The sequence below is a fragment of the Panthera leo genome, chromosome B4, assembly GCF_018350215.1.
Source record: "Panthera leo isolate Ple1 chromosome B4, P.leo_Ple1_pat1.1, whole genome shotgun sequence".
Classification (NCBI taxonomy): Eukaryota; Metazoa; Chordata; class Mammalia; order Carnivora; family Felidae; genus Panthera; species Panthera leo.
The window spans coordinates 45,938,055-45,954,292 of record NC_056685.1 but is presented as its reverse complement, the minus strand read 5'-3'; the positions used below and the strand labels follow the sequence as shown (position 1 = coordinate 45,954,292).

General features: G+C 44.6%; 1 protein-coding gene across 3 annotated transcripts in view; it reads right to left on the bottom strand.

The window, feature by feature from the left end:
- The window catches only part of BORCS5 (BLOC-1 related complex subunit 5), a 115,518-nt gene that overhangs the window by 5,056 nt on the left and 94,224 nt on the right, over positions 1-16,238 (bottom strand). For 2 of the 3 annotated variants that reach the window (XM_042945837.1, XM_042945836.1), the window contains exon 4: positions 6,932-7,654. In XM_042945837.1, the coding sequence (XP_042801771.1) occupies positions 7,424-7,654 (231 nt within the window). In that variant the 3' untranslated portion in view covers positions 6,932-7,423. Of the gene's footprint in view, positions 1-1,696; positions 1,855-4,123; positions 4,590-5,920; positions 7,655-16,238 lie in introns of those variants that run through there. The other variant, XR_006204702.1, reaches the window with a different exon arrangement.

Genomic DNA, 16,238 nt, shown 5'->3' with positions numbered 1-16,238 from the left:
AGGACACTGCACAGGGAAGTCACTGTCATTACATTGAAAAAGTTCTGTTCAATGATCGGAGTTTTTCCACATACATTTAAATTTGGGATGTAACCAGACATTCTCCAGGTTTCACAGAGTAATTTTTGACGTGTTACGTATACACACACCCTTCTTCCAGGGTCTGGTCACAACCGTGGAACATTTCTGAGAAATGAAAGGAACAGCTCCAATCTTAGGTATGTCCCGGGAGGGTTGGGGGGGGGCTTGGTTTTAACACCTCTCTGGGCAGAAATTTGCCTTCCGTCATTTGGGATTTCTCTTGGCCACGGTTCCCTTCCTTCCTATGACTGATGATGTAGTCAGACACTAAAACCTTTAGTCCTTGATTGCGAATGTCAAATAATCAGTTCTTGGGATCCAGACTGCCATGCCTCAGGGGCAAGCCCTGGAGCTGCTTGGGGGCGGGGCTGGCTGGCTCTCTCGAGTCCGTGATCTTGGGGAAGCCCCGGAGGCTACCGGGGTCATACTGAATGGTGATTTCTAAAGAGCAAAACTAGACTTCTGTGTGAGAAATGCTGGACAATGGCTTAGAACATTTGTCAAGTTAGGTGGAAAGACTGTATAAATGTTTAATATGAATATAGTGTTCTTCTGGAGTAAGATGCCGCCGAATGGTTAAATTGTGCATTTCTCATTTTGATGTTCATGTATGTTAATATGAAATAAAATCAAAACTGGTACCTGTTTATACATAAATAAGAGAAGGACTGTTTCCTTGCAACTATACTCGGTGGGAAGAGCAACATCCAAGTTGCAAAAGGAGGGCTTGGCGGAACCTGTCCTGCTCTCACAGCAGAGAGGACTTGGCTGAAGACAACGTGGTGGGGGCGTCGGATGTAGTACGTGCGCCATCATTCACACGGGACGCTTGGCTAAGGGCGCGATGCTGGCCCGTGTTCTCTAACATGCACACCACATGCCCACGACAGTGCAGAACCCCAGGCACCCAGCGAATATTTGCTGACTGTATCAAGAACAGGTACAGGGGAGGAAGAAGACCAGATACACATCTGTGGTACATTCTAATGGGATGTATATGTGGTTTTAGAATTCTTGTGGGGAAAACTGAGGAAGTTATTAAAGATCTGTTCTGCATCCTTGCCACGTACATCTCAACGACCCCTCTGCTTATAAATGACACTGCACGTGACAATATGTGAGACTAGCAGCTTAGTCCCATCAGTGTGTCAATAATTATGCATCAAGGGAATAAAGCATTTACATTTATAAACCAATATGCTTCATAATAAAGCATATTATCTTGGAATAATAGAACTACAGGTGATGTCATTTAAGTTGGTTGTGACAGGCTTCTGAGCTGAAGCTAAATTTAAGAAAATTTACAAGTGAGAAGGATTGTGCCGGGTGGGCAGAGACTTGGCCAGGACCTTGCAAAGAACCAGGGTTGGGCACCGGAGAGAAAAGGGGGTGTAGAATAAATCTGCCTCCAGAGACGGTGGCTTGAGGCAGCAGGTGTTCGAGTGACAGGCTTTGGATGAGAAGGTGTACGTACACGCACTGACCGGGGGCCTCTCGAGAGACCATCAAGGGCAGGCTAGTGCTGGAGACTAGTCTGGGTCTGACAACAAAAATTAGACCAGGGCTTGGGCTAAGGGGAAACCGGGAAGGTCTAGATGGGAAGGGGAGGGTGTACCTTATGGGGCCAGACGACAGCAACTCTTTACCCTCAAAGCCTTCACTGGCGTTTTCTCTTAAATCCCGTCTGGTTTTGTCCTCGGACGCGAGGCAGAAATGTTTTAGGTCTAGTAAAATTTGTCGAGGTGCTTTTCTCTGAATATTACTCTTCCGCATCTATAAATGGAAGAGGGAAGGGAGTTATTTCTAGCATTCCGTGAGGCCCATTCATCCTTGTGCAGCGTAATTATACTTGGTTATATCCTACAGTATTGTGAAATCAACTGGAAAATTACGTCACTACCTTGGAAGATGTTCACAAGTCAATCACGTTGTTTATGTGCAGGGGCATCAAATCGGGTTTATGTAAAAAGAAGCTTCATTCCACTGGTTCTAGCCGAAACATTAAAAGTCAGTGGAAACGCGGTCCCACAGGAAATGCTGAATGGGACCTCGCAGGAGCAGAGTCACAGGCAAACAGGGCGGCTTGGAGAGGGTCAGTTCGGCTGTGGTCGGGGTTCTCTCTGCTCAAAGGAACTGGGACAGTTTCAAAGGCTGAATTTAAAGTACTTGGTTCACCAAAGCTTTTGGCATGAATCCTGCCTCGCTGTAGAATAAAAATAAAAGGTGGCAGTAGGAATATGCCTCGACTGGTGAAGAAAATGGGTCATTAGCAAGGTCCCTCGGGTCTCACACTGACACCGATAACCCAGAACAGATTCCTGAGAGCAATGGGCACACGTCAGCACGACACATGAGATACTGGGTCCCCTAGTAAGCAACTAGGTCTGGCTGCCAAATTTTTTTATTTTTTGGTCTGAGGCCTGTGGATAAGTTATCTGGTCACCCTTCCCCTCTGTAGTTGGGGCATCTGAATGGAAGCTACATGCCCTGTGTGCAAAAAATCAAATGTTCCTCATTACAAATCAGCCTACAGCAATGACATCTTCTCTCGGGATGTAGAACAGTTCACCTAAAACGTCCCCCAAGAAGCAAAACTGTCACTTCACTCTACCCTTCAGTCTTCAGGATCAGCATTTTAAGTAATTTCCTACTGCGTGGTGTAGGTCTTGGTTTAGCTGAGGTATAAACAAATTGGGAAGACAATTTCAACTCTTAAAACGTGTTTGCTCACGGCTCTCATTTCTGAAGATCCCTGGTTTTGTCCCGGGACTTGCTGAGGGAAATGCCAAAGCTAAGTGAGTTCTACAAATCCACAAAAGCGGTGGCACAGGTCAGTCCCCCAGGGCCATTACTTTACGTAACCTTGGAAACAGCATGTTTGGTAATAGTCGTAATGAACCTGCTTCCTAGGTCAGTGGAAAGAAGCAAAGAAATACCTAGAAGATATTTTTTTAATAAAAAACCCACCTAATTTCTTGAGTGCACTCCTGTATCTCTGGATACAGAGTCCCCAAAATTCATTTCGTCAAATACTCTGGGCCAAGAATATAAACTATGTTCTAAAGAATGACAGAATTTTAAGGGAAACAAAGACATGATATCTGTATAATTATATAGGCTCTCATGAAGCCTACACTCTTACTTGCTCTTAACCCTACAATTGATTTTTTAAAAATACTTATTCACTTTGAGTAGGGAGAGGGGCAGAGAGAGAGACAGAGAAAGAGAGAATCCCAAGCAGACTTGACTCTGTCAGCGCAGAGCCCGATGCGGGGGCTCTAATTCACAAACCATGAGATCATGATCTGAGCCGAAACCAAGAGTTGGATGCCTAATGACTGAGCCACCCAGGCACCCCAAGCCCACAATTCATTTACTAGAAACTTCCATGCACATAATACAAGGAGTGAAGGCCAGCTTCCACCAGCCTCCTACTTCGAGTCAAGCAAGGAGCCTGCGGTCTAGGGACCTATTTGACAGTGTTCGTAGAGATGCATAGATCGGTATGCAAAACAGATTCTCAAAAGAGGGGAGCCGCTGGACACTTTCTAATTAATAAAGAGAAGGAAAGACGCTCTCTGTTGGGAGCTCGTAATTTAAAGTCACTACCAAAACCAAGGGCCACTGCTCAGAGACAGTAGCTAAAGATGCCCCTCGCTGTCACAAAAGTGGCATCCTGGAGCAGGCAGGGGCCTGCGAGCCCACCCAGACCAGCTCACACGGTAGGGAGGTGGAAACAGACTCAGGGAAATTAAGTGATGTGTCAAGATTCAAGGCTGGAAACGGACAGCCCAGCTCTCTGACGACAACCGGTTGCCTTTTTATCCCCGAAGCATCCTGTAGGGTCCAGATGGGTCACTGGGCATTGAGGGACAGAGAGCCAGCAGAACTCTTTGGCAAATCAGATTCCCAGAATCCTTCAGAAAAGATCAAATCCCGAGGAGGTAAAGGACTGGTATTGCACATTACCAGTCAGGGGTCCAACCATCTGAGAAGAGCCACTAGGAGTGATAGAGAATCAGGGGGTTGTTAAAGGACTGACCTGCAGCACTGAATTACAGATGCTGGTAAGAGAGCCCCAGTTCAGCTGCTGCTTGTTCACCTGAAGTCCCTGGGCGGGTGGTCCGGAAAGAAGGCGGCAGTGCGGTCTGGGAGCGCCGGGACAGCTGGAACCTGCAAGCCACTCGCGGGAACCCGCATCTGCCTCTTGCTGGCCGGACCCGCGCTGGCCTCTCCTCTAAGCCTTCGTCCTCCTGCTGCAAGTGACCTGAAGGAGAAGCTAGATTCATACCTGACCCCCGATCTGGAAGAACCGAAGGCAGAGTTCTGTGGGGGCCGGAGGAGCCGAGAGCCCGGCCGCTGCGCCCACCGAAGGTGCAGCGGGTCTGCGAAAACGTGCACGAGGTGCAACAGGGCACGGCGTCCGGCGACCTTCAGCAAGTAAGCACGGCTACGGCTTTCCGTCCGCTTCCAAATTCGTGCAAATTTCTCTTGTGGCCACCCCCTACCTAACCAGAAATGAATAGGGAAGGGAATTATGGAAAACAGTTCAGCTTCGCCAAGTTGACAACGTTGCCAAAACACCCCACACCACAAAGATCAACTGGAATTCTCTTAAAAAAGAAAATACCGAATTTGCCTGTGGTACATAAGCCCCTATGTACTCAGGACCCAAATCGTTTTGTCTTTTTATGCATTTTTTTTTTTTTTTTTCCCAGTAAACTCTACACCCAACGTGGGGCTTGAGCTCACGATCAAGAGTCACATGCTGCACCGACTGGGCCAGCCAGGTGCTCTTGTCTAACTTCTTCATAAGAAAACGAGTTGGATGGAGAGCTGGCTGGCTGAGAATTTTCTCCTGCCGTGTTAGGTCTGCCTTTCTGCCATGTTCATGCCTTGAACTATTGAAACGCAGTGAGAAAGCTCCATCCTCAGGAGGCTTAGTCTGTGTCTCCTTTTATTTGTTCTGCCCTTGTATTTGTAAATTGTACTAAGTGCGGTGATGGTAAGAGCACCTGACCCCTGAGCTGTTTTCAGAGCTCTTCGTTCTCTGAAAGCTGCAGGCACGGCCCTGCGTTCAGAGCTGGGTTCTGCACACACCAGGAACTCAGAAAAAGACCATGATGCGCGTGGCTTACAAACACCACTTCCTGTAGGTCTCGGCAAAAGGAACAGAAGTATTCCTTGCACTCCTTTTTTTTGCAAAAACCAATTTCTGCCAATTTGAAACTAACAAATAGTTCGAAGACCGTAATGAGCGCAGGGGGCACCGAGTCTAGTAGCTATAACAGGTATTAAAATGTATTGTGAAATTATATTAACACAGTATGAAAAAATGAAAAACAGCACGAAATGCTATTGGAAGATCAATGGATTAGAATGTAGTTCAGAACGAGATCCTCAATTATATGGAAATTCACTACATGATAGAAATCACTACATGATACACATGTGCATGTGTATTTGCCCATCAGAGGGAAGACACATTATTCATTAAATGTTGCCCTCCCGTTAACCTTAGCTATTAATAGGTTTCTAAGAAACAGAATGTCTTTCTTGATTTGTACCTTCTAATAAATTGTTCTAGAAATGGTTTAAGACCCAGTAAACCTGACCATCAAAAGGCATTAGAAACACAAACTTCTTCCACCAGTGCGGCCCAACAAAGTCCTCACTCCCCACCACATGGCTTCCAAGTCCCCCACGACTCCCTCCGACCCCTTCATCGCCTCAGGCGGGACATCTCTACCCCATCTTCCTTCTGGGGAAGGAAGGGCATCGGGTCCCATGGAGGCGGAAATGCGATCTGAAGGTTGCCCTCTGGAAAAGCTGGATGCACCTTGACCTCTTTCCTTGGCCCATCTTGTCTTTCCAGCTCAGAGGAATGAACAATCTTGATATTTTGGGGATGTTTCTTAAAAATCCTAGAAGCAGTTGATTTTTTTCCTGTGTCTGAATTAAAAAAAAAAATTTTACTTAGCTTAGTTTGCTCATGTATCTTCTGTCATCCAGTTGTTTTATGTCCCACATTTTATTCTGGGTTCTAAGAACCTTACAAAATAGTATCTGATTAAAATCCGAGATTAGAGTCAGATCAAGTTTACCCAAGATACGCTAAATTAAGTGGGACCCGTTTTAATCTTATAAATATACCAAAGGCTGTTGTTGACGTCTAAGAAACGCCTTGTAAAGGTTGAAGGAATAAAGGGAGCACGGGTGCATGACAGGCTGGCCCCAGAGGCGTCCCCGTGTCCCCCAGCGCTTGGTCTCACTTGCCCGCCTCGCTATGTTCCTACATTCCATTTCTTTGTGTCTTCAGTCTTTTCTTCCATGGGGACATTTATGACGTGCTCTAAGAACTTGTGTGGTTACTCAAGTTCAGTTCCCAAACTCCCATAGAAATTCAGTAGCGTTCTAAGTTTTGTGTCTTCAGAAAAGAAGGGCGGGGACTACCCAGACATTTTTGTATTCAGGGCACAGCGTCAGACACATCGAGTGGGCTCAATAAATATCTGCTGTAGGCAGGTCAAACCCCGACCACACCACAGGCTTTCCAGGCTAGTAAAATAAATGCCGGTTAAAGCCATGTTACAAAACTCGGAGCCTCGCCAGTGCTGATGTGATAAAAAGAATCCTAAACTACGCGTGCATCAAGGAAACCAGTCGTGGGGGGGGGGGGGGAGGCGGACCTTGTGAGGATGCTGAGAGGAAGTGTTCAGTTTCTGATGACAACATGTGAGGGACACCGTAACCTAGCGCACCAACAAATACCACAAGCGCAGGAAGAGGTGCCCCAGATAAAGACCCGACGTGATGTAAACAGGGCAGGAACAGTAACAACACCGAGACCTGGAGCAAATTAGTTCTTTATGTTTGCAGTTCAGACCCCGGAAAGCCTGCGGAGGAGAACGGCCTGAGGACACTGAGGACACAGAGCTGCTTTGAACATTTCTCCCCTCCTCTCCGTGTTTTCACTCCGCAAGCTAGACCTGACACTACGCGCTTCCAACTAAAAACACAACGAAACCCTAAACAAAATAAAAACAATTCCCAATGCAGAGTCCTGTAACAGATTCCTAATAATTCAAATGTTCCAGCTTCGGTTAGCACCGAGACTTGGTTTGGTTCGTTTTGCAAACGGAAAAAAATGCCTCAAGGAAAGGGGTGGGGAGGGCAGCGTCAGACCTTCAGGGAGAACCGAAGCCTCCAACCAGCTTCGAGATCCAGTCACATCAGGGTCCTCTGGTTCCAGCCGTCCTCACCCTCCGGGCCCTGCTGGGGTGGGGCCAGGCGGGGTCCCCACAGAACGACAGCCCAGCCTGGCAGGAGGGGGCGGGCAGCTCTACAGCCTGAGCTCTCGGTCGGGTTTCATGCTGAATGGCTCCAGCCTCTCGCTCTCGGGCAGCATGCTGTTGAGCCGCTCCATCAGGGGCACGGTCTGGTCGATGCCCATCTGGATGCGGCGGAGGATGGCGGACATTTCATTGACCTTCTGGATCTGCTCCGCATATTTGGCGTATCTTTTCTGGCGCTCTTGCATGAAGCTAAAGAGAGTTTCTACGGACAAATCCATCTGCGGAGGGAGAGAAGTGCAATACGTTAAACCCAGATGAACCAAATCCTCCCGAGAGGATCGGGGTCCAGCGTGAGCCCCACAGGTCAGGAGGCGGCGCTGGGGGGATTTAAAACCCCTCCTGATGAAGCTTGACGACCGCTGCCCCACAGTCACCCCTGGACGGGGACGAAGGGATGATGGTTTCTGGCTCTGTGGTGGGCACGTGAGCCTCTTATACCTTGGGGAGACCCTCAGATTTCTCTCTCTCTACATAAAGGCCAGGGTTTGAATGTGGCTCTGCCGCTGGAGGTGATACTTCCCTCTGTCCCAGGGCCCGTATCTGCAAAAAACAGGGAACGGATTCCCAAGATGCAGGGTTGCCGCGAGGATGAAATGAGAGAGTGCATCCAACGCGGGACTATCGGGGTTCAGGGGTGCCTCCAAATACATTCCTCAGCCCTCCCTCTCTTCCTTGCAGCCAGTAGGCTGGGGGCAGGGGACACAGGGGCAGGGGTGGCGTTCCTTGATGAGCAAGGCTCACGACCGGACCGCGGACCACAATGCCGCCAGGCAGACTGCTTCATGCCCCCCCCCCCCCCCACCACCAGTGGGACGACGGTTAGGCTCTGGGCAACCATTTTGTGACTATTTTCTTCCCCTGGTGAAGTTCTTTGGAACCTATTATCTGGATGAAAGTGGGGGAGGGAACCTCCGGGATGTCAGGTGCCTGTATCCACCTCCTCCTGTGTAGGGAAAAAACAGCCAAACTACTAAGACTCCAAGTTCTACCCTTAAATTAAGTTCAAAGGCTACTTCAGCCCTTCGTTTTCGTCTATTCCAGGAACATGCCCCTTCCCAGCGCCCCAGCCTCATGCAAAGTACTGGCATCTACTACACATGACCAGAGCCTCTGGAAATGGTGTGATAAAAACCCAAACAAACAAGCAGACGCAGAGGAGCCCAAAGCCAGCCCCAAGAAAAAACAACCATTTTTTAGACTGTGTGTGTGTGTGTGTGTGTGTGTGTGTGTGTGTGTGGCAGTGGAGAGGAGATGGAGAAGGGATGGCGAGTAAGGGGGTGTTAGAAGAACTTAGTGCTTGTTTTTTCTATGTTGGTTCTTTCCTCACTTGTTTTGAAATGCCCAGAGGACCAAAAACAAAACAAACAAAAAAACCACCACCACAACAAAAACCCAGCTAGCGGGAGAGGAGGGAGGGAGGGAGAGACAAAACATCAACCTCCCAATACTGTGGAAACAATTTCTACCTTCAGGTGGTTCTCTGCAACCCTGTTCGGTCATTTAGCACTTTGAAGGTAGTGGGCCAGTAAGTTACAAGGTCCGTAAGAGTCAACCGTGGGCCTTTTCAGGATGGTAGTTCAATCCGGCACCTAGAAACACTCCGCCTTCCGACAGACACCGGGCAACGTGGGAGCTTGCTGAAATCCTCATGAGAACCAGCCCCACTCACCGAACTGCCCGCTCCGGCATTCAGAACCATTGTGCATTTTTACATTTCACTTGGCAGTGGTGTTCCCGCCCTCACCACCCCCAACTCTACCAGACCAGGCACCCAGGAGGTTTATCTGAAATGGCCTCCGAGACTGTAACTTATCATGTCTTAGGCCCCTGGCAATCAACCACTTCCCCCATGAGTTACACCTGATCAGACAGTGGCATTTGTTCAAATGACATATCCTCGCCTACACATTTCCTCATCTGACTGGGGCCCATGCCTGATGTATCCAAAGCCATTCCATGTTTAATGCCTCGGTGCAAGCATGCTGTTTATACAGGCTGACAGTAAGTATGTCTCTCGAGTCAATTCCACGACAGTCCATGGAAGAAAAAAAACCACAGAAGAGGAAATTTGAGGCTGAGCGACCCGCAAGGTCTCACTGTGATGGAACCAAAACCAGAACGCAGATCTCCTCAGTCTAGCGTCTTCCTTTCACCCACGCTGTCTACGCAAGAGAGCGTGCCATGACTTGTGCATAAGATTCTAACTGGTGCGTGGCATGGCATTAGAGAACATGATGGAGGCGTTACTGCCTTTAAATCCTTTCCCACTCTTTCTGACCGCTGCAAGGAAAGTCTCATGTTGGTGAAAGTAAGACTTTAATACCTGGAAAAGTGTAACAGAACTGGTGATACCTGTTTCTCATGTCCCTGTCCTTTGCCCTCCCGAGGCAACAATGTTGCTGATCCCTAATCCCTACCTTTGTGGGCACCCGTGAACCGCCGATACAGACTCATTCCAGCACATCTGACCAGACTTTAGGTTGGAAGTCAGTATCTAATGCAATTCCACACCTTACCATTTTGACAATCTGGAACGTATCCTTATTCACCTTTCCTCTATTTTTGGGCAGAGACTGTAATAAGGAAGCATATATATAATGCATATAATCAACAGACATTCTTGAGTATGACAGAGTGCCATACAGCATGCGAGGTCCTAAGGATATAGACACTGAGAACCAAACTACTGACACCAAAGCTTATTGTGCACACTAACATGACTCTTCTTTTGTACTATCTTTATTAACGTAACTTTGCCATTCCAGAAAATCCATCTCAGTAAAACAAACAAACAAACAAACAAAAAAAACCCTACTCGAGTCTCCAATAAACAGAGAATGGCTGTTTATCTTCCACAGCTCTTGCCTCAAAACCCATGCCTTGTTGTGACCCATGACTGAGTTCCAGTCAGTGGTATGTATGTGTGGAAACCTCTTGTGGCAGCTTCTGGGTATCTTCCTTAAAACTTAGCTGCCACGTACTCTTTGCTCCTCCCTCTTTAGCCTTTCCTTCACTCTGCTCCTGCTGGAATGCAGATGCAGCCGCCTTAGACCATGAGAATAAGTAAGGTCACGTCCTAGGGTTGGTAGAGCAGTGACTTAGAAGTTTCGCCCTGTGAGGACTGTGTGGATGAGAACAGTCCCAGGCCTGGGAAAGAAGAAATGTCCATTCTGTGTCAGTCACGGTAATTTTGGATCTCTGTAACACCAATTTAACTTAACTTATACTGACAGAAATGAATGAGGTGAACTCCCTACCCTCAAGGGACTCACTGTTTACTCTTACATTCATACCTCAAATGCTGCCCTACACATGCATGGACTGTCTCTGATGGTGGTACATTTCAAAGGACAGGTGAAAAAAGAAGGTGAAATTATTTGTGGGCATAACTGCAGGCTTTACTAAGGCATTAGTTATCTGTACAATATGCTCAACCTTGTTCCAAATACCTTATTTGGATTATCTGCCCACCTGGTCAGTCCACTGCCAGAAACATCCCAAATATTAGCAAATCAAACCCAGAAATATATAAAAAGGATAACACATCATAACCAAGTGAAGTTTATCTCAAGGATATAAGCTTTTTCAGCATCTGAAAGCAAAGTAATTTGCCATTTCAACAGAAGAAAGGTTAAAAACTATATGACATGTCACTAAATGCAAAAAAAGCATTTGACAAATTCAATTATGAAAAGTTTCACTAACTTGAAACAGAAGGAAACTTTCTCAACCTGATAAAGGGCATCTATGAAAAACCTACAGTTAACATCACAGTGCTAAAGGATACTTTTCTCTCTACAATCAGGAAGAAGGCAAGGATGTCCACTCTCATCACTTCTACTCAACACTGAACAGTCTTAGCCAGTGCAATAAGTCAATAAAAGGAAATAAGAGGCATGGGAATACCTAAAGGGTCTTAATCTTTAGATGACATGATAGTGTACTTAGAAAAATCTTAAGGAATCTACCAAAAAACTAATAAAACTAACAAGTGAGGTTAGCATGGTTGCAAGATGCATGGCCAATATACAAAAATCGATTGTATTTCTGTATACTTGCAATGAACAACTGGACAATAAAATTTAAAAACAGTATTTACAATTGCAGCAGCAACAATTACACAAGGGAAAATTCAACAAAATATCTACAAGACCTGTACACTGATAATACAAAACTCTGCTGTGAAAAATTAAAGAAATCTCAAAAAATAGACAAGTATACCATGTTCATGGATTGGAAGGTTCAATATCATTAAGATGTTGATAATCTTAATGTTGGCAGTTCCTGCCAAACTGATCTATAGAATCAATTGCAATCTGAATCAAAATTCTAGAAGGGATTTTTTTGGTAGGGATTTGATAAGCTGATTCTAAGTATACAAAATGGCCAAAAGATTTTTGAAAAAAAAAAAAAAAAAAAACAAAAAACCCTAAGTTTGAAGACTTACAGTACTTGATTGCAAGACTTAGTATAAAGCTACAATAATCAGGATGGTGTGATATTAGCATAGAGACAGAGCAATGAAACTGAACAAGGAATACAGAAATAGATCTAAACATATGTGGTTGATTGATTTTTTGTTTTAACAGTTTCCAAGGTAATTCAGTGGGGAAAGTAAAGTTTTTCAATAATTTGTCCTAGAACAACTTGATATCTACATGGAAAGAAAACTAAATCTGGACCGCTACAGTTTACCCCCTACACAAAAGTTAACATGAAATAGATCACAGACCTAAAAACATAGTAGCTAAATCTATAAAACTTCTACAAAGAAAACAGGAGAGGGGCACCTGGGTGGCTCATTCGGTTAAACGTCCAACTTCAGCTCAGGTCATGATTTTGCGGTCTATGAGTTCAAGCCCTGCATTGGGCTCTCTGTGCTGACAGCTCAGAGGCTGGAGCCTGCTTCGGATTCTCCGTCTCCCTCTCTCTCTGCCCCTCACCTGCTCACGCCTCTGTCTCTCTCTCTTTCTCTCAAAGGTAAATAAACATAAATAAAAAATGAATACATAAAACAGGAGAAAAGCCTTTGCTGTCTTGGGGTAAGCAAAGGTTTCTTTGATAGGTCCAAAAAGCACTAATCATAAAAGGAAAAAAAAAAAAAAAAGGTTAAACTAATCTTCATCAAAAGTTAAAATTTTCTTAGAAAGACACCACTAAGAAAATGAAAAAGCAAGCCAGAGACTAAGAGAAAATATTTACACTACACATATCTGATAACAGACCTATCTGGAGTATATAAAGAACTCCTACAATGTAATATTAAGAAAAAATCCAAATATGGGATCCTTCCAAGAATATTACCCTGGGGCTTCTGTCTCACTGAAACACTGACTGAATTTCTAAGTGGAAAAAAAGAATCAGCTTTTAACATCTTCAAAAGGAGAATTAAGACCTCTTCCAGGAAAGTAAGCCTCCAACTGATCAGCTGAACATCAACTGAATTTATTAAAAAGAAAGGTAAGGGAGAGGGGTCAGGGAAGAATCCTCCAGGAGATCATCTGGAAATGGGATCAGATCAGGGGAAAGAAAGGGGGTGCCTCGTTGGCTCAGCTGGTACAGCATGTGACTCTTGATCCGGGGTAGTGAGTTTGAGCCCCACATTGGGTACAGAGATTACTTAAAAATCTTGAAAAAGAAAAAAGAAAAGAAAGAAAGAAAAATCAAAAAGGAGAAAGAGGAGTGGCTAGATGTTAACCAAACAGTTGTCTCAACAGAAGAACTCCCTTGCAAAGCTCTGACGTAGCGTGGAAGGAAAAACACTCTAGTCAGTTCTGAAATCACTCTGAGAACTCTGGAGGCTTATGGCTCATGACCAAGATTATCCTAAACCCCACCCCTTCTCTACATAGTTACTGCTGTCAAGTGAGAAGTGGCTATTCGTGAGGCTACGCGGCTAACCTCAGGGAGGCCTGTTTCACGGAAGCTCCTGTCTTGACTGAGTTAGGGTGGCAAAACAGGTCTCAGTTGCTTTCAGACCCACTGGCTTAAATTCTCAGTAGTTCCCTTCCTAAGGTTTAGCCAGAGCTTTTACCTCAGGTATGAAGTGACCGTTCAGATACTGCAATTGACCTAAGTGGACATCTGAAGGCATTCCTAAGCTCAAAGTGAGTGACTGAGTCACTCTGTGAGGAGTGGCCTTCGATGGAAGCAACACATAAAAAAAAAAAAATTAATGTGAGGCTGAGTAATCATTCCCGATTTACAACCAACTATATATAGCATAGAGATAAACACAGTGGTGTCAGAACTGGGTCAAAATCTTGGTTCCGCATGTGATTCGTTATCTTCGTGACGTTTTTTTAAAGTAAGCTCCCTGCCCACTATGGGGCTTGAACTCACCACCCTGATATCCAGAGTCACAGGCTCTACCTGAGCCAGCCAGGCACCCCTACCTTTGTGACTCTGAACCAGTCACTGAACCTCTTTGAGCCTCAGCTTCTTCACCTTTAGACTGGGCATAATGATAGTCCCAATTTCAGAAGGCTGATGTGAGGAGTCATGAGGTCACATGTACAAAATGCGTGTGAGAGCCCCGAGAAAAACAGAGTGCCACAAATTGTAACATATATGTGAACTGAAATACACTATGTCTAGAGACCCTTTTACATGACGAATGGAAAACGAGGTAAATTTAGTAAATCAGGGCAGGAAAAAAATGCCATTTTGAGGTATCCAAACAGACACAATCTATCTTTGTTGTAAAGGCAGGAGAGTTTATTGTTATGGCTCATCTTTGTTACACTAACTATCCTCAAGGCTTACACAGTCACCCAGATGACAATTTACCATTGTGTTTTTTGCTGACATGTGTCATTTTTCTTCCAAACTTTTGCTACTGAAAAGCTTACAACAGAGTCACATTCCTCATCTCAGTTTCCTGACAGAAACACTTCATACTCCATAACGGCTAAAATCATTATTTACCTACAAGCCCTTCCATGTGCTTTTAATTTATATGTTCAGCCGTGAGAATGAGTAACTCCTACCACTCTTTGGTGCCACCCAACATGGTAAATTAAAAATATACAGGTGTACATGCATGTATATATATTTTTTCAAAAAAAATTTTGACAGCAAGCAGAAGAGCTCTGATAAATGACACCTTCTCCAACAGGAGTCCATAGCTTCAAAAATTTTGTTACAGATAATTTCCTGATAGGGGTGCCTGGATGGCTCACTTGGTAGAGCGTCAGACTCTTAATCTTGCGTTGTGGGTTCGAGCCCAATACTGGGTGTAGAGATTACTTAAAAATAAAGTCTTTAAAACATTTTTTTTTTTCTGACAAAATAAGCTTTGATGCTGGTTTGGCACAGGCAGGTCATCCTATGGAAGATATCTAAATGCTTGATGTAACTTCCTTTTCAAAGTAAAGGTGATCTTTTCGAAGTATATACTACAAAGGTCTATAGTTTTAAGTTAGAACGCTATATAATACAATAAGCTTCACAACGATCCTGTGCACTTGCTAAATTCTAAAACCTTAACTGTAGATATGTACAAGATGGTCAAAAGTAGCTTAAAACTAACTTTTTCACAGGTGAAAAGAAAAATGAGTAGGTAAATTGTGTACCACAGTTAAAAAAAATTCAAGTTTATATGATCAATAGACTCTTGCTTTTCCTATCCCTTACTTAAGTTTCAAAAAAATGTTAAAAGGTCTGCTTAAGAACTCAGATGAGATTACATTTTAAAAAAAGTTACTTTAAAAAAGTTACATTACTTTAAAAGTAATGTTCAGCTTTTAATGTCAATGTCTCACAGTTAACTTAAGCCTCAAGGTCAATTTTTGTTTGGTCTTAATAAATAGTTCACTTTCTTTGCACCCATTCTACATTTGAGTTCCTGTTTCCCAAGGAGGTCAATTTAGGAATGGGGGCGGGGGGTGGGAAGCAGAGGCCATGAAGGGCTGAGGCCGTAAGCAAGGGCTGTCTGCCCTTCTTCTCACATTCCACATCCAGCCCTGGCTTTGTTCTTCCTTTGGACAGACATCCTTCTTTGCAACTGCTTCCGTGTTTTTACATAAAGGCCCACCCTTTCACGTTTCTAAATGTCAGAACTACCAATTCTCCTGATTAGAGAGCATTAGCATAGCTATATAAACTAGTACTGTTCCAAGGGCAAAACTGCTGCTGCCAATTCATTTCTCCAAAGAAGATGTACAAATGGCCAATAAGTACATGAAAAGATGTTCAGCATCATTCGTCACTAGAGAGCTGAAAATCGAAACCACAAACAGATACCACTTTTTACTCAATAGGATGGCTAAAATACAATGGCAGGCAATAGTGAGGAGGCAGAAAAACTAAAATCCTTGTGCACTGCTACTGGGAACAGAAAATGGTGCACTGCTTCAAAACCAGTTTGGCAGTTTCCCCCAAAGTTAAATACAGAAGCGCCACATAATCCAGCAATTTCACTCCTAGGTATTATACCCAAGAGAACTAAAACGTAGGTTCACGCAAAAACTTGTACACAAGTGTTCATGGCAACATTATTCATAAAATAGCCGAGAAGCAGAAACAACAAAAATGTCCATCAATGGATGAATGGATAAACGAAATGTACATCCTTACACTAAAATATTATTGGCCACAAAAAGGCATGCAATACTGAGCTAAGCTACAACAGAGATGAGCCTTGAAAACATGATGCTAAGTGAAAGAAGCCAGGCACAAAAGGCCACATGCTATATGATTCTATGTATGTGAAATGCCCAGAAGAGGTGAGTCATAAAGACAAAGTAGATTAGGGGTTGCCTGGAAATCGGAGAATGGGGGATGGGGAGTGACTGCTAACTT